Source organism: Meles meles, chromosome 5 (assembly GCF_922984935.1).
Source record: "Meles meles chromosome 5, mMelMel3.1 paternal haplotype, whole genome shotgun sequence".
Lineage (NCBI taxonomy): Eukaryota > Metazoa > Chordata > Mammalia > Carnivora > Mustelidae > Meles > Meles meles.
Genome location: NC_060070.1, coordinates 119,442,504 through 119,466,429, shown reverse-complemented (window position 1 = coordinate 119,466,429; position 23,926 = coordinate 119,442,504). Strand labels below are relative to the sequence as shown.

Here is a 23,926-nt window from a genome sequence, read left to right as displayed (position 1 = left end):
AGCACTGGGATGTATACCAGTGTACTCCTTGCCTCAGGATTCAGGGTTTGGCAGTATCACATATCACCGCAAGTGAGGATGGGATTTAATCCAGAAACACTGCCTTAAACATCTTTTAAAGATGACATGCCTGGCTGGCTCAATCAGTTAAGCACCTGACTCTGTTTTGGCTCAGGTCACGGATCTCAGGGAGATGGAGCCCTAGGTCAGGCTCCATGCTGGGGGAGCCTGCTCCTCCCTCTCCCTCCACTTCTCTCCTTCCTCCACCTCATGCTCTCTAGCAGCATTCTCTGAAATAAATAAAATCTTAAAACAACAACCACCTCTTTTAAAGAAACAGGGCTCCACCCCGAACCATAAGATACCTAGGAATAAACCTAACCAAAGAGGCAAAGAATCTATACTCAGAAAACTATAAAATACTCATGAAAGAAATTGAGGAAGATACAAAGAAATGGAAAAATGTTCCATGCACATGGATTGGAAGAACAAATATTGTGAAAATGTCTATGCTACCTAAAGCAATCTACACATTGAATGCAATCCCTATCAAAATACCATCCATTTTTTTCAAAGAAATGGAACAAATAATCCTAAAATTTATATGGAACCAGAAAAGACCTCGAATAGCCAAAGGAATTTTGAAAAAGAAAGCCAAAGTTGGTGGCATCACAATTCCAGACTTCAAGCTCTATTACAAAGCTGTCATCATCAAGACTATGGTACTGGCACAAAAACAGACACATAGATCAATGGAACAGAATAGAGAGCCCAGAAATAGACCCTCAACTCTATGGTCAACAAATCTTCAACAAAGCAGGAAAGAATGTCCAATGGAAAAAAGGCAGTCTCTTCAACAAATGGTGTTGGGAAAATTGGACAGCCACATGCAGAAAAATGAAACTGGACCATTTCTTTACACTACACATGAAAACAGACTCAAAATGGATGAAGGACCTCAGTGTGAGAAAGGAATCCATCAAAATCCTTGAGGAGAACACAGGCAACAACCTCTTCGACCTCAGCCGCAGTAACTTCTTTCTAGGAACATTGCCCAAAGCAAGGGAAGCAAGGGCAAAAATGAACGACTGGGACTTCATCAAGATCAAAAGCTTTTGCACAGCAAAGGAAACAGTTAACAAAACCAAAAGAAAACTGACAGAATGGGAGAAGAGATTTGCAAACGACATATCAGATAAAGGGCTAGTATCCAAAATCCATAAAGAACTTATCAAACTCAACACCCAAAGAACAAATAATCCAATCAAGAAATGGGCAGAAGACATGAACAGACATTTCTGCAAAGAAGACATCCAGATGGCCAACAGAGACATGAGAAAGTGCTCCACATCACTTGGCATCAGGGAAATACAAATCAAAACCACAATGAGATACCACCTCACACCAGTCAGAATGGCTAAAATTAACAAGTCAGGAAATGACAGATGCTGGTGAGGATGCGGAGAAAGGAGAACCCTCCTATACTGTTGGTGGGAATGCAAGCTGGTGCAGCCACTGTGGAAAACAGCTTGGAGGTTCCTCAAAAAGTTGAAAATAGAGCTACGCTATGACCCAGCAATCGCACTACTCGGTATTTACCCTAAAGATACAAATGTAGTGATCTGAAGGAGCACGTGCACCCAAATGTTTATAGCAGCAATGTCCACAATAGCCAAACTATGGAAAGAACCTAGATGTCCATCAACAGATGAATGGATCAAGAAGATGTGGTATATATACACAATGGAATACTATGCAGCCATCAAAAGAAACGAAATCTTGCCATTTGCGATGACGTGGATGGAACTAGAGGGTATGATGCTTAGCGAAATAATCAGAGAAAGACAACTATCATATGATCTACCTGATATGAGGAAGGTGAGAGGCAACGTGGGGGGCGTAGGGGGTAGGAAAAAGAATAAATGAAACAAGATGGGATCAGCAGAGAGACAAACCATAAGAGACTCTTAATCTCATAAAACAAAGTGAGGGTTGCCGGGGGAGGGGAGTAGGGAGAGGGTGGTGGGGTTATGGACATTGGGGAAGGTATGTGCTATGAAGTGTGTAAACCTGGCGATTCACAGACCTGTAACCCTGGGGCTAATAATACATTATATATATATATAAAACAGGTTAGAATATATATATATATATTTTAAAAGATTTTATTTATTGGGGCACCTGGGTGGTTCAGTGGGTTAAAGCCTCTGCCTTCGGCTCAGGTCATGATCTCAGGGTCCTGGGATCAAGCCCCGCATCGGGCTCTCTGGTCAGCAGGGAGCCTGCTTCCTCCTCTCTCTCTCTGCCTGCCTCTGCCTACTTATGATCTCTGTCTGTCAAATAAATAAATAAAAATCTTTAAAAAAATAAAAAATTAAAAAATAAAAAAAAATAAAAAGATTTTATTTATTTATTGGACAGAGAGAGAGATCACAGGTAGGCAGAGAGGCAGGCGGGGGTGCAGGGGAAGCAGCCTCCCCGCTGAGCAGAGAGCCTGATGTGGGGCTTGATCCCAGGACCCTGAGATCATGACCTGAGCTGGCGACAGAGGCTTTAACCCACTGAGCCACCCAGGCACCCCAATATGTTATATGTTAATAAATAAATAAATAAATAATTTTTTAAAAATGTGGGAAAAAAAAAAGAAAAAGAAAGAAAAAGAAACAGGGCTCCAGAACACAGGGGCATGATGCGATCTAACAGCGTCTTCCCTCACCAGACAGATCATTTGGAGGTTTTGTCTGGAGTGGGTAAAATAGGGTCTTTGAAGGATACTCCACACGATTGATGGGAGAGTACCATTTTAAAAAACAAGGAATCAAGTGACTAGTGACTGCATGTTGAACCCCCGTTTTCCTTCAGAAAGAAGGCAACTGACATCACATAGGAAGAAACAATGTGAAAAATGGGATAATAAATTATATCCTCTGAGAGATATCAGAGAACCAAAGAACTCTTAAGAAGTAAAAATGTAATGAGAGAAATGAGAAAAAAATAAGGCATATAATAACTAGTCAAGAAATCTCCCAGAAAATAAAGCAAAAAGAGAATGACAGAAAATAGGAGTGAAGTAAGATAATACCTGCACAGGAGGTCTAACATTTGAATAAGGACATCTCAGAGCTAGAGAATAGAAACCAAGGAAATAAAAGAAAACAAAAAAACCAACCAACCTAATGACAAAGAAAGAGTCAAAACGAAAGAACTAGAGTTTCAAAATTAAAAGTGCACAGCAGGGGCGCCTGGCTGGCTCAGGTGGAAGAGCATGTGGCTCTTGATCTCGGAGTTGTGAGCTCAAGCTCCACACTGGGTGTAGAGACTGTTTAAATAAACTTAATAAATGAATGAATGAATAAACAAACAAACCTTAAAAAAAAAGTGCACACCAAGTCCTTAGTATAATGGATAGAAACAGACCCAAGTGAGGCACAGCACGGTGAAGGGGAAAAGGTTTCATACAAGGGATCAAGACTCAGAATGGCCATGGTCTTTAGCAGCAAGTCAGGGAACCAGAAGATAACAGAGCAATGACAAACATTCTGAAGGAAAATTGTTTTCAACCTAAAACTCTGCCTGCAGCCAACTGAGTGTGAAAGTAGGACAGAAACATTAGCAAACATGCAAGGTGCCCCCTCCCAGTCTCACACACCTCTTCTTAGGAAGCTACTTCAAGTTGTATATACTCCAAAAACAAAAAAACCAAAACCACAAACAAAAAAACAAAATAATAATAATTTTACAGTAAACCACGAAAGATCAAAGAGACAGAAAGCAGGGGATATAAAGAGAGAGTAAACATAATCTCCAGGATGATGGTGAAAGGAAATCCGAATGGCAGTAATGCCGCAGGCCTACGGGCAATTCAACAGGTGAACACAGGTTAGAAGACTCCAGGTTCCAGACAGAGCTCTTCAGGAAGAAGTTGCAAGAATACTCAAGGCATCTACATGCATTAAAGTGTACATATTTATACCACTGGGTGAAAGTGTAGAGTTGAATTAAGTAATAAATAGTATAAAGATGAGTAAGCAAATGAAACACAGTTTAGGCAGAAATGGAGAAAGAATCAGTATAATGTATGCTCAAGATAGCACTGGGTCCCAATAATGCAAACATAGAATGATTAACTAGCCAAAATCATCTTAAGTTGGGAACATGGGGGCTGGGTGTACTGATGGTATGCAAATCCTGTATAATGCCTACCCCCCAAAATTGGGAGCAGCATAGCCAAGTTATTTATCAGCAATATGAAGGTAAATACTGTTGTGTGGGGAGTAAAAAACTCGCAACGGGAGGGGACAGATTTTTAAATCAACTTAAACTACATACATGCATAACTGATAAGAATATTTAAAAAAAATCAAGCAATCTGAAAATCATACACAATTCCATTACTGAATGCCAGATGCTGCTGATGCTGCAGAGATCAGTAAGATGTGACATCTGACTAGGATCCAGGAGGACAAGACACTGATGTCTTGTTCACACTGTGTCCTAGTACCAAGGTCAGAGCATGTGCCAGTATGTTTGCTGAAGGAGTGAATGAATGAAAAGAAGGTAAAGACATTTTAGCATAGGGACACATTTTTTAAAAAGAGAAGAGACATGCAGACAAAAAAAGAGTAATCGTGTTAGTAAAGGTGACATGACAGCTTGCAGCAGAATAAAGAAAAGTGTGCCAGCTGGGTAAGACAGTAAGGGAGAAAGGCATTCTAAACACAAAGGCCCAGAAGCCTGAAGCATCCGATGTTCATACCACGTGACATGTGTGACAGGCCAAAGCACAACTCACAACTTGCTGACTTAAATATTTATTGAGCACCTCCCTAGGTTCTTTTCTAAGTACTGCAGATACAAAGTGAACAGAAGAATCTGTTGTGATGGGGCATACATTTAGGAAAAGGGACAGTAAGCAAACAACTATATAGTATTAGACTGTGTGTGACAGGTGCTATGGAGAAAAAAAATTGAGGGGGGAGAGGAAGAGAGAGACAATACATGAATGAATATAATAAAGGTGTATGGGTTTGGAGAGTGGTGGTTTGCTTATTATATTAGGTGTTCAGGGGAAGATCTTCCCGATGACAGCTGAATAGGAACTTGAAGAAAATGAGTTGTACATTGTCTTGGGAAGAGAATTCCAGGCAGAAGGAAGACATCATTTGCTTGGTGGTATGTGGGACACGGTAAAGACTCTGGCATTCATTTTGAGGGACGTCATTCTGATAGATGTGCTGACAACAGTCTTATGGGGACACGGGCAACCAAAGGGAGAGTGAGTGGGCTACTGCAGTCATCCTGCAGTCAGTCAGGTGAAGACTGGCTGGCCTAGATCAGACCGTGGTGTGGGGGAGTAATTCTAATTACCTGAATGCCATATGGAATAGAAAAATCCGAAGTATAAAAATAAATGTAAAACATATTATTATGGATTTTTAATAATGCAGTTTTGCCTTTGGCAATCTTCAACATTCCTGTTTACAAGGTATATGACTCCGGTAGTGTCATTTATGTGCAAATCATCCTACTGTAGATTTTTGAGGTGTCCATTAAAAATAATGCCCTCCCCCAATTTCTTAACTAGGTAAACAATATTACTAAAGGACACAATACATCAAAAATTCATTTTAAAAGAAGCACGCACTTTTTGACTTAGGAATTCTATGTTTAGGTTCTGTCCTAAGGACAACCATATAAAGATTTGTGAGTAAAGATGCTCACTGTAGGGCGCCTGGGTGGCTCAGTGGTTTAAGACTCTGCCTTCAGCTCGGGTCATGATCTCAAGGTCCTGGGATTGAGTCTCACATCGGGCTCTCTGCTCAGCAAGGGAGCCTGCCCACCCTCCCTCTGCCTACTTGTGATCTCTGTCAAACAAATAAAATCTTAAAAAAACAAAATAGATGCTCACTGTAAAGAGCTACCAAATACATGTAAAAAACGAAGTATATTAGGGAATACTACATAACCAACTGAATTTGATATAAATTTCTGTTTGACAAAGTGTCCAAAATATTAAATGAGTTAAAAGGTTACAATTAATAATATCAATATCAATTTTGAAAATATCGGGGAAGTATGAACATAAGCATCGTTGAATATGAAAATGAATTAGAACACAGATAAAACAAGATTGAACCTGGGGTGCCTGGGTGGCTCAGTGGGTTAAAACCTCTGCCTTCGGCTCAGGTCATGATCTCAGGGTCTTGGGATTGAGCCCTGAGTCGGGCTCTCTGCTCAGCAGGGAGCCCGCTTCCTCCTCTCTCTATCTGCCTGCCTCTCTGCCTACTTGCGGTCTCTGTCTGTCAATAAATAAATAAAATCTTTAAAAAAAAACCACAACCCTCCCCCCTAAAAACCAAGATTGACCAGGAATTAACATTGTTGCACCTGGGTGATAGGTGATATTCCCACTGGAATGGGAGTGGGTGCTGTTTTATTATACTACTCTCTCTATTTCTGTTAAGTATATTTGAACTTTTCTGTAACTGAAGATTAAGAAAAAAGTGAAAAAGTGAAAAAATTTTCACTAAAATGTTAACTGGCAATCTGGGTACAGACCTAGATGTTTTCTTCCTTAGCACATTAAAGTTCAAATTTTCCTTCATTCCTAGTCACTTCAAAACACAGCACTAAGTTTAACTTACCACCCAACAGGCATTTCCAAGATCAGCAATCTTCACTTGGAGCTTTTCTGCATTTTTTGGCTCAAGGGGATTAACAAGAAAATTTCCAGCAGTGGATTTTCCTACAGACAAAAGGTATCATTAATAAGAGTGTTTAGTGAACACAAACATACCCAAAGCTTAATAAAATTCTCTGAGGCAATACACCCAGGCCTCTGACTGGAAAAGTTCACTAAATTTTGTAAGATAAAAAGAGTAGAGCAACACATTCAGTTTACACAATTAAAATCTACCTCTGCCTTCAGGGCAAGAGAAATGCTGTGCACCCACTACACGACCAATACAATTCACAATTAGCTAAAAATTTACACACTGAAGGTAACCTGGGAACTTGGTATGAAGTTTTATTTATAAAAACAATGGTAGATTTAGACGAGAAATTCATGAATATGCTATTCAGGGAAGGAGTACTGGGGAAGGATGTCTGTTCAGGTACCTTTGTTGTCCAATGGTCCATTTTGTTCTTGCTCATGCTCATCTTCACAGGGTATCTCTGCCCGAATGCTTTCTTGAAGTTGGCTGATGTCCTGTTCACTGAATGACTGGTCTACATTTGGTGAAGCCTGGCACATCATGGTATCTGACACCTCAGAGGTTACAGGTGTACAAGAGTCTGTTTCTTGAGATGGGCTGCTGTCTCCATTTTGGGAGCTTAGGAAACTAGGTTCCTGCTTCAAATTTTGGACATCACAGTCATTAGCATTATGTAGATCCTCTTTAAGCCTCAATGTTTCTTTATTACTGTTTTCAGTATAATTAACGATTTCAATTACTCCATTGCAATTAATTTCTGCTGCACCACCCTCTACACCACGTTCCATAAGTGTTTGATCCTGGTCAATGGTACTTGACTCTTCTAAGGAACAAACAGACAAAAAGGATGTATGTGTATGTGTATGAGTGAAAGAACAAAAAAATTTCTCCACAAGATTAAAAATGCTTTCTAGAACTTATACAGGGTGACATAAAAACATGACTGAACATCTAAGACCTATTTATGGAAGGACAAAAAGATCTTCTTATCCTTACTCAACTGCAAAATGAAGTCTATGTTGCATTTCCATAGAAAAGTCAGAAATTACATTTGAATATTACCTGCCTGACATTTATGAAGGTTCTGTACTCTTACTGTATAAGGACACCCCCAAGATGTGTTGTATGCATGAAACCACTATATTATAGAACAATGATAAAGTAATGTTAAAGTAAATTTTTGTGTATGCTCTATTTATACCAAGTTTTTCTTGGGTCATTTTATTAGGTGGGTTCTCTTTCAAGGGTCTTTCAACAGGACTCTCTGATTCTTCTTGCTTGTTTGGTCTTTTTTGCCCAGGGCCCGACTCTTTCTCCATTTCCTCAATTTCCTGCATTCGCTTCTCTAGTAATTCTGCCTGGCGCTTCTGCTTCTTCTTCAATTTCTTCTTCTTATTCTTTGACATTTTGTCAGCCTGGGCGGAGATTACAAACAGATAAAGCCTTCAGGTGGCTAATCCATTACCCCCAGTTGGAGATAACTGTTAACTTTAATATTTCCTAATTAAATTTCACTCTTTTCCTAACATACCACTTAAGTTTCTCATTAATTTAAACAATGTGGATACTCTTATGAAACCAAATAGAAACAAACTTAACAATAAATTTTGGTCCTCTGAGCCAACTGTGGGGCTGGTGTACTTTCAGACACACTCAAGTTTATAGGAGCCTCACCAGTACAAACTTGTCAAAGATGCATGGGCATTTACTGGAGAAAATATAGAAGCGCAGGAATATTCTTTTCTTTGGTTTTCAAAGTCTACACAAACTGTAATCCCTAACAGAGGAATCCCTGCCCATTGCCCATAGATCAGAATTAAACATAGAAACACCTTATACTTACTGGTTTAGGCTGGGGCGCAGTACTGACTGAAAAGAAAAGAAAACCAAGTAAGAATGCTGGCATTCAGCAAGCCATATTAAGTTTATGTCACAGAGAAAACCACTGTTTTTAAAAGCAACTCTGGTAGAAGTACCATCTTTTAAAAAAGAATAATGCACATAAAAGTTGGCAAACTTAGAATGAATTTAAAAAAATTAAATTCCTCTCCAGATAAAATCCATACATGCAAAGATCCAAGTCCCAATTTCTGGTTTCCACTATTAATGTTGCAAAAATCTCATTCCTATGTATGCTTAAAATAGAAAATGATAGTCAACAGCCCTCATCCCCACCTAGAATCCCCATCTCTTAATTCTTCCCTTTGGCAATGGTCAGTTTTAAAAGGAGAGCAGCACTGAGAGCTATATAATAATTTGTAACATAGCATGTTATGGGTGTTAGTTTAGATTAGGTGAGAGGTAGAATCTTCCTTAAAAAAAATTTTTTTTTAATTGTGGTCAAAGCCACACAAGGTAAGATTTCCCTCTGAACTATTCTTAAGTGTACAGTTCAACAGTGTTAATTATATTCACATTGTTGTGTAATATTTCTAGAACGTTTTCATTTTGGAAAAATGAAACTCTATGCCCATTAAACAATTTCTTATTTCCCCCTTCTTTAGTCTTCCTTTTTTTTTTTTTAAGATTTTATTTATTTATTTGACAGACAGAGATCACATAGGCAGAGAGGCAGGCAGAGAGAGAGAGGGGTAAGCAGGCTCCCTGCTGAGCAGAGAGCCCGATGCGGGGCTTGATCCCAGGACCCTGAGATCATGACCTGAGCTGAAGGCAGAGGCTTAACCCACTGAGCCACCCAGGCGCCCCTTTAGTCTTCCTTTTTAAAGGAAACCTATGGTAACTGACATTTCAAATTGAGGTTCAAGTTTCTTAAAAAAAAAAAAAAAAAAGTTCCTCAAATATAACAAAACTACTAAAATTAAAATGGCAAAAAAAAAGCACATCACAATCATAGCCATTATTTATTTAGCACATAATACTGTGTGGCAACCTATTAACTGCTTTAACGTGGAACTAATCTCAAGAACTTCATGAGGGAAAAGGAAGTCAAGACTCTTGCTCGAAACACCCAGCCAATGATGAAGCCAGGATTCAAACCAGGTCTGTCCAATCCAGTGCTTAAACTCAAGTTCTTGACAGCAAAGTTATCTTGCCCCTCTACAGATCACACTGATCTATAAGCAAGCATGTATGTATGATCATGGTCAGAGGTAAACACATCAAAAATGGCCACTGAATCACAAGAGAAAATATTTTAAAACAAGAATATGAATCACGAATAGCTTTTATAGTATACAAAATAACTTTTATAGTATACAAAATAACACAAAATACAAAAAAACAAAGATAATATAAAAAATACAAAATACAGACCAAATATAGTATACAAAAAAGTATACAAAATAACTTATAATATACAAAATAACTATAGTATACAAAATATAGTATACAAAATAACTATCTAGAAGACACAATTTCTAGACTTCTATAGGAGAGCAATATTGAAGATTAAAATTTAAAGTCTTGAAGGCTGAGACTATTTCTTACACATAAGTACTTACTGTATCTTATTGTTAAATGAGAGATGCTTTACTTAACTGCCAGGTAATAGAATAAAAATAGGAACTTCTCAACTTTTTTTTCTTTTTTTAAAAAGATTTATTTATTTGAGAGAGAGACCGTGAGACAGAGAGAGTGAGCAAGGAGCCTGATGTGGGGGCTTGATCCTAGGACCGGCTCGAAGGCAGACGCTTAACCAACTGAGCCACCTGGGTGCCCCAGAACTTTTATTAACTTCTAACGAGACCAAAGTCCTTAAAGGAAACATACCTGCAGATCCAGAAGGTGGAGGAGCTCCAGATCTCTGCCATTCGGTTGCTTCTGCAGCTAGTCTTCGGATATACTGCTCGTTCACTGACAACAAGATGTTTTCTGGTTTAATGTCAGTGTGGATGATACGGCACTTGGTGTGTAAATAATCCAGACCCTGTAACACCTGAATGGGAACAGAGCAGTAGACTTGCAAACACAGAATACAAGTCTTTCTGGAGAAGGAAGAAATCACAATACAACATTTTAAAAAATAAAAATATAAGGACAATATGGTAGTTTTCAACAGAGAATAAAGCATTTTTTTTTTTTTTAAGATTTTATTTATTTATTTGACAGAGAGAGATCATAAGTAGGCAGAGAGGCAGGCAGCGATGGTGGGGGAGGCAGGCTCCCCGCTGAGCAGAGAGCCCGATGCGGGGCGATCCCAGGACTCTGAGATCATGATCTGAGCCGAAGGCAGTGGCTTAATCCACTGAGCCACCCAGGTGCCCCTGAGAATAAAGCATTTTTAATAAGGCACCAAGGAAACTTCCCCAGAAAGATTATCTGTAAAGTATAAGCAAAGGCAAGAGTTCATCTATTAATAAAAAGTTTTAAAAGGCTAATTGTTTTAAAAAGCTAATAGTATTTGGAGATATTTAATGAAGAACATTAAGACTGAGAATAAAAGTCAATATGCTCTTAAAATGCTGAAAAATGAAAGATTTAGATCTCTTAATTAAAATTTCCTTGTTGATAAAGAACTGAGGTCTCTTGATTCCCAGTGTAGAGCTCCTTTCACCAAAAGACATTATCCAAACAAATTATTTGCCCTCTGAAGTATTAATATTTTCCTGAGAGTAAACTTCTTTACTGTATATTGAAAGCTATTCAGAATATTAGAAAATACCCTTGAATAATGTTCTACAGATAGTAATAATTTGACATAGCTATTCTCTATTAAGAAATAATAATTGCAACCAGAACTTCCAGATAAGGGCTCCAAACCAGTCAATGAACACATCTTCCTCTCTAATGATTATTGTAGGAGATGAATCTGGGAAAAATGATTATTGCTAAATCACTTAAAGAGAGAATAAACATTAGGGGCTGAATAAAACACCTAATTTTAATAATTTAAAAAAAATTCCTAGTTTTTAAAATAAAAATTCTATTGGATATAGGAAACTCCTGACACTTTAAGAATATAAAACAATCACCACATAGAAAAAACTAGGATACATACTTGCTGGATAATTTTTTTGACACAAGGCAGTGGAAGCCCTTGGTAATTGGACTTGATGATCCACTTGAGCAGATGATGCCCCAAAACTTCAAAAACCATACAGATATCTAGGAGTTTGTTAAGGAAGGAAAAGGGAGACACAAAAGAAGAAAGAGGCAAGATAAAATGTGTTCTGCCCCAATGAAACTGTTACTGTATAATTCTTTCAGTATAAAAAGCAAGAGTATGACTAAAAAAATAACTAGCTGTCAATATTCTGAATTCCAAAGATTAGTGAATGCTTTAGTTACTGAAAACATCCAAGAAATGGGAGCGGGGAGAGCTGCTTTACTGATAAAACTATGTACATTAAAACACTCAGTAGTAAAAGAAAAGTGAAACTTGCACATTCAATTAGTGAAAGCACTAGCCTTAAGTTGTTGATTAGTTTTCCCTGATGCAAAACTAATGCCCAGGTAACAACTCCTACTCTCATGGTCTCAAAGCAAGAAAAAATAACTTCTGCTTTAACTGCAGGAAATAATGTACCAAAACTTAACCTAAAAAAATGTGAAGGCCAACATTTTTTAAAAACAGGAAACTGACTTGCTTTATGCTCTGTAGTTTACAAAACTAATCTTGATTCTAGTGCCACCGTGTGTTCTCTTCATGTATCAACATCCCAATCACCATAAGCAGGAATAACTATGTGCAGGGCACGGCTGGGATTTTAAGTAGCATCTCCAGAAATTTCTACATATGGGAAAAGTCAAAATATACATATGTAATAATGAACTAGTGCCCAGACTTCTCCTTTAAATAAGATTTTTCACTAAAGGAAAACCTGGGCTCCTTGAAGAAATGGCCAAATTCCAGGTGAACCTGGAAACCTAATTGTGTGAACAGTAATGGAACACATCAAGAAAACAGCTTGGAAAGGATGACACTGGCCAAGTTGAAAGCATTTTTAAAAATGAATTTATGAATTAACTTATAAATAAAAACGGAGTGAGTCCAATCAAAGACTTTAAAAAGTATGTGTTATGGACAGGGAAATATCTTTTTAATTATTTTTAATTTTTTAAAAAGATTTTAATCTTCTTTCTAAGTAATCTACACCCAACAAGGGGTTCAGAATTAGGACCCTGAAACTGAGGCAGCCAGGTGCTCCTGGAAATATCTTTTTTAGAGAAAAAGTCAAGGAACAGATATACAAAGACAGAAATAGAAAATTACCATTTTATAATTACTGTAGTAATAACTGGCTCAAGTAAGAATCAATGAACACTAAAACTACTGAGTTAAAGACTGGTTGGGATAAAGTCACAATGTCACAGTATCATCCCAGATTGCTTATTAATTATGAAAGGAAAAAGGTACTTCTAAACAGGGCAATCTGGAAGACTGTGCCTTAACCTAGTGATCCAACTTATTACCCACTAATGCTAAAGTACATACTGATATCAGGTACCTTCTGACTTAATACACCGAGAAGAATAAAGCATCATCCATGTAGTATATTTGACCAAAATAATTAACTTGGAATTAATTTTCAGGAAACCATTAGACAAATCCAAATTAAAAGATAAAATATCTGCTCTGGATTCTTAAAAAAAAAAAAAGGTCAATGCCATTAAAGGAAAGCAACGTTCTAAATTAAAGAAGATTAAAGGGACATACTTCAGGGAGACACAAACAAAATTTTCATAAGATAGCGTTTCAAATTCACTAGAATAACTAAAATAAAAAGACCAACAGGACTAAATATAGGGGAGGATATGGAGCAATAAGAACTCTCTTATTTGCTAAGATAAGTATAAAATAGTACTACCACTTTGGAAAACTGGCTGGCAATTCTCAAAGTTAAACATCCCTACGAACTTCTGTCAAGATGGAGTTAACAGGGCATGCATTTACCCTCTTTTAAAATGACAACAACAAAAGCAATTGACCCTAATATCAGGCAAATAAAGGCAGTGATCCTTCAGGCAAATAAAGGCATTTGTTTCAAAGAGAAACAAATGAGCTGAATCCTATGACTACCCCATCTTATTGCCTTGAGACTTTCCAGATCCTTTGAGTTTAAGAGATGGAGTTAACAGACTTGGGAGACCAAGGCAGCTACAGAAAAAGAGAATCTTGGAGATCTGCAGAGGGATCCCCTTAAGTATTTAGCAGAGTACTACTAATCAACGTAAGTATACAAGGAAACTACTGGAGGCAGGGGGAAAATATCATCTGAGGGGATTAGAGAGAATAGTGACCAGCGTTCCCAAAAGGCTTTAACAATGTCTGTTCTCATCAAAAAGGCTAGATAAATTCATAGTCATAGTCGTGGGCAGATATAAACCCATACATATAGTCAATTGATTTATGACAAAGGAGACATAAACATACACACTGGGGAAAGAACAAATCTCTTCAATAAATAGTGTTGGGAAAACTAGTCAACCACAGGCAAAAGAATGAAACTTGATGACTACCTTACATCACATACAAAAATCAACTCAAAATGGAGACTTCATTGAATGTTAAGACCTGAATCCATAAACTCCTAGACAAAAACATAGGTGGTATACTATCAGATTAGATACTGGATGATTAAAACCCTGGTCCTAATTTTTTTAGATATAGTAATCATATTGAGGTTATATTTTAAAGTCCTTGTCTTTTAGAGATACATTCTAAAATAATTATGGGTGAGGTAATATATCTAACGTTGGCCACAAAATTAGCAGGAGGTAGAGACAAAACAAGATTAAACAAGATCCTAAATGCATAGGAGTGTGTGGATATTAACTATTCTACTTTTCTATACACAAAATATAACAAAACAGAAGTTTTTAAAATGCAGATTGCTTAAAAACAACAACAACCAGAAAATGAAATTTTTAAGTTATTCTATTATGCTCCTAGTTTCAATCTTTGATTTGTTGAGAGAAGCACTGTAATTTTGACAGTGGGATTTTCAATCTCTACGCAGTGATACAAAATGACTGAACATTTAGTAGCTTAAAAGGGGCGCCTGGGTGGCTCAGTGGTTGAGTCTCTGCCTTCGGCTCAGGTCATGATCTCAGGGTCCTGGGATCAAGCCCCACACCAGGCTCCCTGCACAGTGGGGAGCCTGTCTGCCTCTCCCTCTGCCTGCTGTTCCCCCTGCTTGTGCTCTCTCTTAGTTTAGGGTCCCTCATATTTCAGTATGAGAAGGACAGTGCTCTGGAAATGCTCAGATACAAAGAAAAATACAGATATATGGCTCCATGTAGACATGCTTATCTTGTGAGAAGAGAATGGCATAACCCATTAATCCTTAACACAGTGCTCTTATCTTTTTCATCTCTAGTAGCAGCAAATAATGCGAGAGCCAAAACAGTTGGGAGACAAGTAGGAAGAGCAGAGGAGAAATGGACTCAGGACAAAGAGGGATTCAGTGGATAAAACTACAGAGAAACTACCTGGTAATATTTGGAAAATATTTTGGAACTTCAAATTCAAACCCACTAAGATTTCAATAGTTTAAAAAACAAACCAACAAAAAGAACACCCTTCTTTATTAGAGTCAAATCAAGATACTCAAGCATTATTGAGGAGACTATTTAGAATATTTCTAGTTTTATTTGTAGCTTTCCCAAATTAGCAGAGAGAGTTGGCATGACAATCATTACAAGATCAAACAACAGGGAAACAGAATCTAATGGCATCCTATGTATGTTTTTGTATCTTGGTTAGCCTTATTATATACATACAGAGCAAGCCATCTATAGAGTGATCTCAACAGTCACAAGACTCTGCTTTAAAATGGATGATTCTTGAAGCACTTTTCTTCAGACATCAGGGATATGTGATTTATACTTCTCCAAGGAAATAACAACTGAATTTAGAAACACAGAAAAAATCTTTTCACATTATCACCTGTTCTCGCCCATTCCTCCATTCAAATCTCTTACCATAATCCACATGATTCCAGAACCATATGTAGCCCACCTCCTTAAAAAGAGATAACTGGCAATTAACAGTGCACATTACGAGAAGCTAAATATGCAGAAAAAGTAGAATGAGAGATTAAATGTCTTTCTTTCAACATTTTTAAATAGTTTATGAACAGGAAGTTTTAGACTCTCCAATCCAAGTGAGATTTTACTTCATCTTTTATTCTGAAAAGTCTGATGAGCCATCATAAGCATGGCTGTTGCAATAACCTCTTAATCAGCTCACAACATGTCACTGTGATATTAACTTATGAAAAAAATCAGCTAAGGTTCCTTCAAGAAATTCTAAAAATCCAGATAAAAACATTAAACAAGTCAGTTTTTTCATTTTGATTCTAAGTATAACTTAGATTCTGTTTAGATTCTAAGTATAACCTATATGCACACCCTCTTCAATGTTGAAGGCCAGTAGATAATAAAATGTGTTAATTTTTTCTTTTTCCAGTATTTATCATGAAAAATTACTCCCATTAAGAACCTTTACTAATACAAGCCTAATTAAAAAAAAAAAAAAGTTTTCCTTTTGACTTTGGTTTAATTTGCCTGGAAAGGGGAAAAAGCCTAAGCAATACCCTAAGTCACAACATATAAACACTATTCATATCTCTGTTCAGAAGTCTACAATAACCCAAAGTAGTTTAATTATACTTTGCCTTGAGAAAAGAGACGAATGCCATTTATATAAATCTGGTTTCCTTTCTCGGAGATAAGGTTATTTCATGATTTATTTTCAAACATTTCTTTAAAGGATACGTGTTCCGTTAACTCCTGATATTTTAAAGTCATCTAGTAGTTGAACAACCATTTCTCTATTTGGATCGTTAGGGTCTGAATTACGAACCTATAGTGGGAAAGAGACAGTATTTAGCAAAAGGGAAAGCATGGAAATAAGCCAGTTAGTGGGGGAGGGAGGGAATACCTGTAGCACATGTAACAAAGGAATAATTACTCCCAAGAAAGAGATCACACAAATTATGAGAAAAACATAGTAAAATTTTAGTTGCTCAAACAGGCAAAGAAATAAACAGTGCACAAAAGGAAATACAACTGACAAAGACTATTGCTCTAATGCAACCATTTTTCTACCAGAAGTGTGACTCTCAAATTAATGCTGGTTACCAGGCCATGAGGAAATAAGGAGGTTTCATAGGATGCAAAACAACCACTGAACCAACATTCCTCACACTGTTTACTCAGCCGAACTTTATCCCCCCCATAAAAAACCTTCTCAATCAAGGAAGCAAGCAGTATCGATTTAACTCTTAGCCTGTCAGACTGGCACTCTGAAAATTATTCTCTTAGAGCTCTCCTGGTCTAACACCCTCACTTTACAAATGAAAATTCAAGGGCTCAGAAGAAATGACATGATGAGCCAGAGGATATACTGGACTAGGGCTGGTCGTAAGGCCCAGGTTTTCTAACTATGAGTTTAAGCTCCTTCTACCATAACTTCCTAATTTTTAACAAAACTAAAAATAAGTTTTCTAAAATTTACCTAAGTTTTCAGATATATAAAAGGAATTAATAAACAGTGTTTATTTTATATATTTTTATAATATTTTAAAGTATAAAATAGATATTATATACTTATTCACACTTTACTTTTTTTAATTAGTTTCAGAAGTAGAGTTTAGTAATTCATTAGTTGCTTGTAATACTCAGTGCTCATATTATATCAGGTGCCTTTCTTAACGCCCACCTCTCACAGTTATCCCATCCCCCCACCCATCTCCCCTCCAGCAATCCTCAGTGTGTTTCCTATAGTTAAGAGTCTCTTATGGTTTGTCTTCCTTTCTGTTTTTATCTTATTTTATTTGTCCTTCCCTTCCCCTATGCTCATCTGTTTTGTTTCTTAAATTTCACATGAGTGAAATCATATATTTGTCTTTTTCTGACTGACTTATTTCGCTTAGCCTAATACCCTCTAGCTCCATCCATGTCATTGCAAATGGCAGGATTTCACTCTTTTTGATGCCCAAGTAATATTTCAGCACACGCGCGTGCGCGCGTGCTCTCTCTCTCACACACACACCCCCAATATCACATTTTCTTTATCCAGTCATCTGTTGATGGGCATCTGGATATTTTTGGCTATTGTCAGACAACTTTAAACTACAGTAGGAAAGTAAAACATTTTTTGTGCTTTCTGGTACATAAAACATGCTCCATAAATATTTTCATTTATTTGTAAGTTTTTTTTAAACGCTTTTGATGGGAATCCACCATTTCCCCTACCACAAGCACAGAATTTATAAATAATATATTCCTCTACCTCTTTAAGGATGTTGGAACTTTACAATAAAAATTAGTCATGCTAAAGAGTCTACATTTGGTGTGTCTTAATTCAGCAATACTTTGTTTATGATGCTTTGTGGTTCACACATGTGATCTAATACTCACTGATTTCAGCAACCGGATTTCATCTAGTGCTGTTTCAGTATAATGTTCAGCACTTTTAACTACTTTCATTGCCACAAACTTCTTCCCCCTAAGAAACAAACACAGGCAGTTAAGTCCTAATGCCCTATCCTCACTTTAGGAAGATAAAATTTACTTGTAACTGGGAGGCAGTGACAAAAGGACAAATACTGATTTCATGTCTTCCTGTACTTAAACATAGGCTATTTCTATGTAATCAACTTATAACTGTTAATGGTACTAACTGGCCAGATTTCATTTATAGAAGGAAGAAATTCTGTTCTCAGGTAATTTCAGTCAGCACACACTTCTCCAAGTTAAAGTCTACCTTCTGAATGCTTCTCTGAATCCAAGTAAAATTAAGAAATTGTAGTAAATATGGGGGACAACCACATCAAATCAGAAGTGTCCTGTATATCTGCATGTCAAAAGCTAAAAGGTTAAAAGCTTTAACACTTTCCTAGAAAAAGCCAGAAGGAAAAAAAAAAAAAGAGAAAAAGCCAGAAGAAATACTTCACATAGGTTGGTATAGGACATCATTTAAAAACTTACTCCAGTAAACAAACAAACAAAAACACCCTAAAGAATTTACATACCATACTTTCATTGAATATTTGTAATGTTTTGAATTTCCGAGTTCCAAGTGCCTTATGGATACTAATCGAATCAATCTTTTGTCTCCAAGGCTCTTCTTCCCCAGATGAAAGATAAATTTGCCCAAGAACATAAAGATTATCAACAACAAAATTCTGATCAAGAAATTCGTCTAGAGATAGACTGAAGGCTGGATCATCTCTGGAAATTCAGATGAAAACTCTTAGGCATCACCTAATTCTTTTGCAGGACCATTACAACTTACTGAATATCCCATGATAACCACACTGTTGAAAAGTGTCCCCAGCCCAACTTTCTGATGACATGATATCTCCCATTGAATAGATCTCCGATTTTCACAAGATGATAACCTCCTGGAAGAAACAATAAGAAAGAAACATTGTCACTTAAGTAGTAAAAAAAGATATCTTACATTCCATTTTCTAACATCTATACACCGTTTATTAAATAAAAATGGTTTCTTCTACATAATCAATTGAACAGAAAAAAATTTTAAGTCAGCCACACAGTATTTCTGAACTCATGTTATGAAAAAAATTCTTAGGAGCGCCTGTGTGGCTCAGTTGGTTAAGCATCCAACTCTTGATTTTGGCTCAGTCATGATCTCGGGGTTGTGCGATGTGAGATAGAGCCCTGCATTGGGCTCTGCACTCAACAGCAAGCCTGCTGGAGAGTTTCTCTTGCCCTTCCTCTGCTCCTGCCCCACCTCCTGCACACACATACGTTTGTGCTCTGTCCCTAAATAAATAAATCTTCATTTAAAAAAATAAGCAAATCTTTAAAAAAAATCTTAGAAAATAAGGTTAATGATTTAGAGTAAGCAAGTTGTTGAACAACCATGTTACTTAAAATATGTCATTCTTCTTTTTTTTTTTTTAAGGTTTTATTTATTTGTGTGTGTGTGAGAGAGAGATAGAGTGAGTACACAAGCAGGGGGAGCAGTAGGCAGAGGGAGAAGTAGACTTTTCCCTAATACGCAAGGAGCTCAATGTGGAACTTGATCCCAGGGGTGGGATCATGACCTGAGCTGAAGGCAGCCACTTAACCAACTGAGCCACCTAGGCATCCCAAAATAAGTCATTCTCAAACAAAAATAAGGTTATGTATCACAATATTCTTGCCCCTCAATAATCTAGTAGATTTACCTAAACATGTAAATTTTATATAAAATCTATTTATAGTTGCAGTCTTAGGATGTATTTTTATGTGGGAGATCAATGAATTCCATTTACTTAACTTGAAAAGGCTGCCAACAGTGGCAGGAATCAAGGTATTTTTACATCTTTGCTTGCTGAGAATAACACAAACCAGGTTCTCCCAGATAGATACATTCTGATATCACTTGCTATTAAGTATCTGTAATTCCAGTTTAACTTATCTTAGCAATCATCACTATGAGAAAAAAATAATGCAAAGGTTTTCTGAAAAGTCTATATGCCAAATCTCAAAATTGAAGGTGATACAGTGTTACAGATGGCTTATATTTTTTGTTTAATGTACTTCTGAAATTTTCTAAAGTAAATACGTACTATTGTTTTTAAGGGAAAAAAAGGGTAAAAACAGATTTAATATAAAACCAAGCTTTAATACATTAAATTGAACTGAGAGGAAATACTATTTCTTATACTTCAAGTAAAGGATGCAAGAAGCAGAAAACATCAAAAGAGCTTACACTCATAGACCAAATAATTAAGTGAGATACTGCATGTACATGAATCCTATCTTACTTGGTATCGCCTTATGAAAAGCCTTACCTTTACAATAATCATTGGGATCTTCCTGCTCATCATCATCAGACCCCAGAATCTCCTCTTCCTGCTCTGGTAGATCACTTTCAGAGTGGGGAGCAGAGCCTCGGTGCTGAGTTTCAGATCTAAGAAATAATACAAACATGTTCATTCCACATGGACAAAGTAAAATAGGACATTAAGAAAATGTCATTATCAAAATGTCTCCCTACTTAACAGATAACATAATGAGAATCTTATCTAGTGGTGGCCTAAGAAAATATTAGCTCTCACTTTATCTTATGTTAGGAAAATAATACCTTTTTAAAAAAAGATTTGAGAGAGACGGAGAGAGGGAATACACATGAGTGAGAGGGGTAGAGGGAGAAGGAGAGACAATCTCAAGCAGATTCCATATTCAGCCTGATACAAGGGCTGGATCTCACGACCCTGAGATCATGACCTAAGCCGAAACCAAGAGTTGACGCTTAACAGACCACCTAGATGCCCCATGCCCCACGAAAATAAAAAAAAAAAAAAGAAAGAAAGAAAGAAAGAAAAAAAGAAAAGAAAAAAAAAATCCGTACATGATTAAATAAAATCTGGGAAACACATAAAAGTACAAAGGGAAAAACTACTTAAACTCAATATCCAAACAAATTACTGATAAAACTATTATATTTTCTTTCAGTATTTTCCTGTATTTTTATGAAAACATGTATCTGTAATCACATACTATATAAACAAATTGGTATCCTGCTTTCCCCATTATATTTTAAAGTTTTTTCCTCATTCCTATGCCATCTCTTAAATCTTACATATTTTCCTTAGCCATATCACCACTTACTTCGGCACATTCTGCTCAGTTGGACATTTAACTTGTTTCTAATTTTTTACCACTAAAAATTAAGCTGATGAGTATTTTTGGATAATCTTTATTCTGCATTCAGAATTATTTCCCTGAAGTTAAACCACCAGGAAAGGATAGAAACATTCTCTCTATTTATAAAAACAACATGTTAGTGTGCCTGGGTGGCTCAGTGGGTTAAAGCCTCTCTCTGCCTTCCGCTCAGGTCATGATCCCAGGGGCCTGGGATTGAGCCTGCATCAGGCTCTCTGCTCAGCAGGGAGCCTGCTTCCCTTCTCTCTCTGCCTGCCTCTCTGCCAACTTGTGATCTCTGTCAGATTAAAAAAAAAAACAAAACGCAAAAAAACAAACAAAAAAACCCCCCACAACATGTTAAATATAGAAAGTTTGGGAAACAATTATTTTATTTTAAAACACTTCTATTCTGAACAAATTAGTATTTTAAACTGTTTCTTTCCAGCCTGTAGCCATGAACAGCCTTTAGAATTATTATGTAAGTATGACTTTTCTAAAGAGGTTGTAATGAGTTACATTTCCTGCCATGTATGTGCTTTTGGTACTTAAGTATTAACATGTTTGGAAAACTTAGCTTATCTGATAGGTAAAGATGGTTTCTCAACTTAAAATGAATTTAAAAAATTTTACTAATTCCTTTCTCTACATGCCATCAATTAGTTGCATCAAAATTTTTGTGCACTGAAAAGGTCAGAGGCAGAAAGGCTTGGATTTGTATTCAGGTTGACACCTCTTAGTTGCCTGCTTTATAAAGTTTCATGCAAAATAAGCAGGTACACAACTTTCCTTTCAGTAGTAGGAAAAGGAATTTTAATCCCTATTTTCCAATATCTTATTTATCTTTTTTAAAAAATTTTTTTTTGCTGAAGCAAAGATTGAAGGCACTTCAAACATTAAGGCAATTGAGAGGTTATTTCTCTTTCTTTTTTTTTTTTTTTAAGATTTTCTTTATTTATTTGACAGACAGAGATCACAAGTAGGCAGAGAGGCAGGCAGAGAGAGAGAGAGAGAGAGAGAGAGAGAGGGAGGAGGAAGCAGGCTCCCTGAGCAGAGAGCCCCATGCGGGGCTCCTGGGATCATGACCCCAGGGAAGGCAGAGGCTTTACCCCGCTGAGCCACCCAGGCGCCCCCTCGTATTTATCTTTTCATCATTCTGCTTCATTAGATTGTTTTTAAAAGACACAGTTTAACAGAAAAAAATTTTTAATAGGAAAACCAGTTATATGGGCTACTGAGACATAGGGACATAGGGAATACTTTGGCAAGCATAACTAATGATTCAGATTTAGATTTTTGGTGACCTTTCTAACCTGCCTCAATTCTGGGTACTATTTTGTCTTCCAGGAATATAAAAGTAGCTATAAACTACACTATTCAAAGCATTCATTTTTAGTGAAAACGTCTTTGGGAAAATTATTTAGTAAAGAACTGGCCCACTTTCCTATGTGGAAATATGAGTCTGAATGAATATTCCTGAATTTAAGATTAAAATGAATTTCTAAAACAGATTCTCTAATTTCAAACTTGTACCTTATACAAATAAAATTACAAAAATTACAACTTGATCGAGAACTATAATTCGAAACTTTTGAAAAGCAGTGACATATAAGAGCGAAAACCAGACATAAAAGTGCTGAAATACTAGGATTCTACCAACATCATAGGATTCACTAAAAAATTATTTTTAAAAGATTTGTACATTCTTGGAAACAAATATATTTGTGAAGAGTTTATCTTTAAGTAGAATGCCCAGTTAAAGAATTCAAGATTGAATAATGAATTGCAAGTCACAATTTGAAACACAAGTCTCTACCCTGACATATGTTGGGACAGAAGAAACTATCCCGTTATTCTATTTTTTTTTTTAAGATTTTATTTATTTATTTGACAGAAAGAGATCACAAGTAGACAGAGAGGCAGGCATTAAGAGAGGAGGAAGCAGGCTTCCTGCTGAGCAGAGAGCCCGATCCGATGCGGGACTCGATCCCAGGCCCCTGGGATCATGACCTGAGCCGAAGGCAGAGGCTTTAACCCACTGAGCCACCCAGGTGCCCCTATCCTGTTATTCTAAAACAATAGACAAAGATTACTTAAGTGGGGAGGGATCCTACTTTTTAACTTTGGAATGTCATTTAAAAAATATACTAAATTTACATTCAAGTATTAATTTCAAATATATAATGTCTTAACATCCAGTCATCTCTATTTGGTGGATGTCCTGTCCCTTCAGGCCCACAGTGATTTACTCCTTCATTTTCATAGTGCACATTTCTTAGTAACTTCTGGAGAATGAGCACATGGGAGGTAAATTTAAGATCTCTCTTATTATTTTCTCCTCACCCTTGACTGCTGGTCTGGGTATAAAGTAAATCCTCTGTCACCTTCTAGTTTTCAGTGTTGCTGCTGACAAGTCCAACCAATGCCTTCTGATTTTTTTTTTTTTTTAATATTCTATTTATTCATTTGACAGAGAGAGAGATCACAAGTAGGCAGAGAGGCAGGCAGAGAGAGAGGAGGAAGCAGGCTCCCTGCGGAGCAGAGAGCCCGATGCGGGGCTCGATCCCAAGACCCTGAGACCATGACCCGAGCTGAAGGCAGCGGCCCAATCCACTGAGCCACCCAGGCGCCCCTGCCTTCTGATT

The 23,926-nt window shown here is 37.0% G+C and overlaps 1 protein-coding gene across 1 annotated transcript in view; it reads right to left on the bottom strand.

The window, feature by feature from the left end:
- The window catches only part of SRPK1 (SRSF protein kinase 1), an 81,663-nt gene that overhangs the window by 16,875 nt on the left and 40,862 nt on the right, over nucleotides 1–23,926 (bottom strand). The window contains 10 exon segments of the mRNA XM_046004880.1: nucleotides 6,645–6,745; nucleotides 7,120–7,539; nucleotides 7,918–8,131; nucleotides 8,560–8,585; nucleotides 10,446–10,611; nucleotides 11,674–11,780; nucleotides 16,395–16,482; nucleotides 18,042–18,129; nucleotides 18,919–19,027; nucleotides 20,429–20,547. Of these exon segments, the coding sequence (XP_045860836.1) occupies nucleotides 6,645–6,745; nucleotides 7,120–7,539; nucleotides 7,918–8,131; nucleotides 8,560–8,585; nucleotides 10,446–10,611; nucleotides 11,674–11,780; nucleotides 16,395–16,482; nucleotides 18,042–18,129; nucleotides 18,919–19,027; nucleotides 20,429–20,547 (1,438 nt within the window).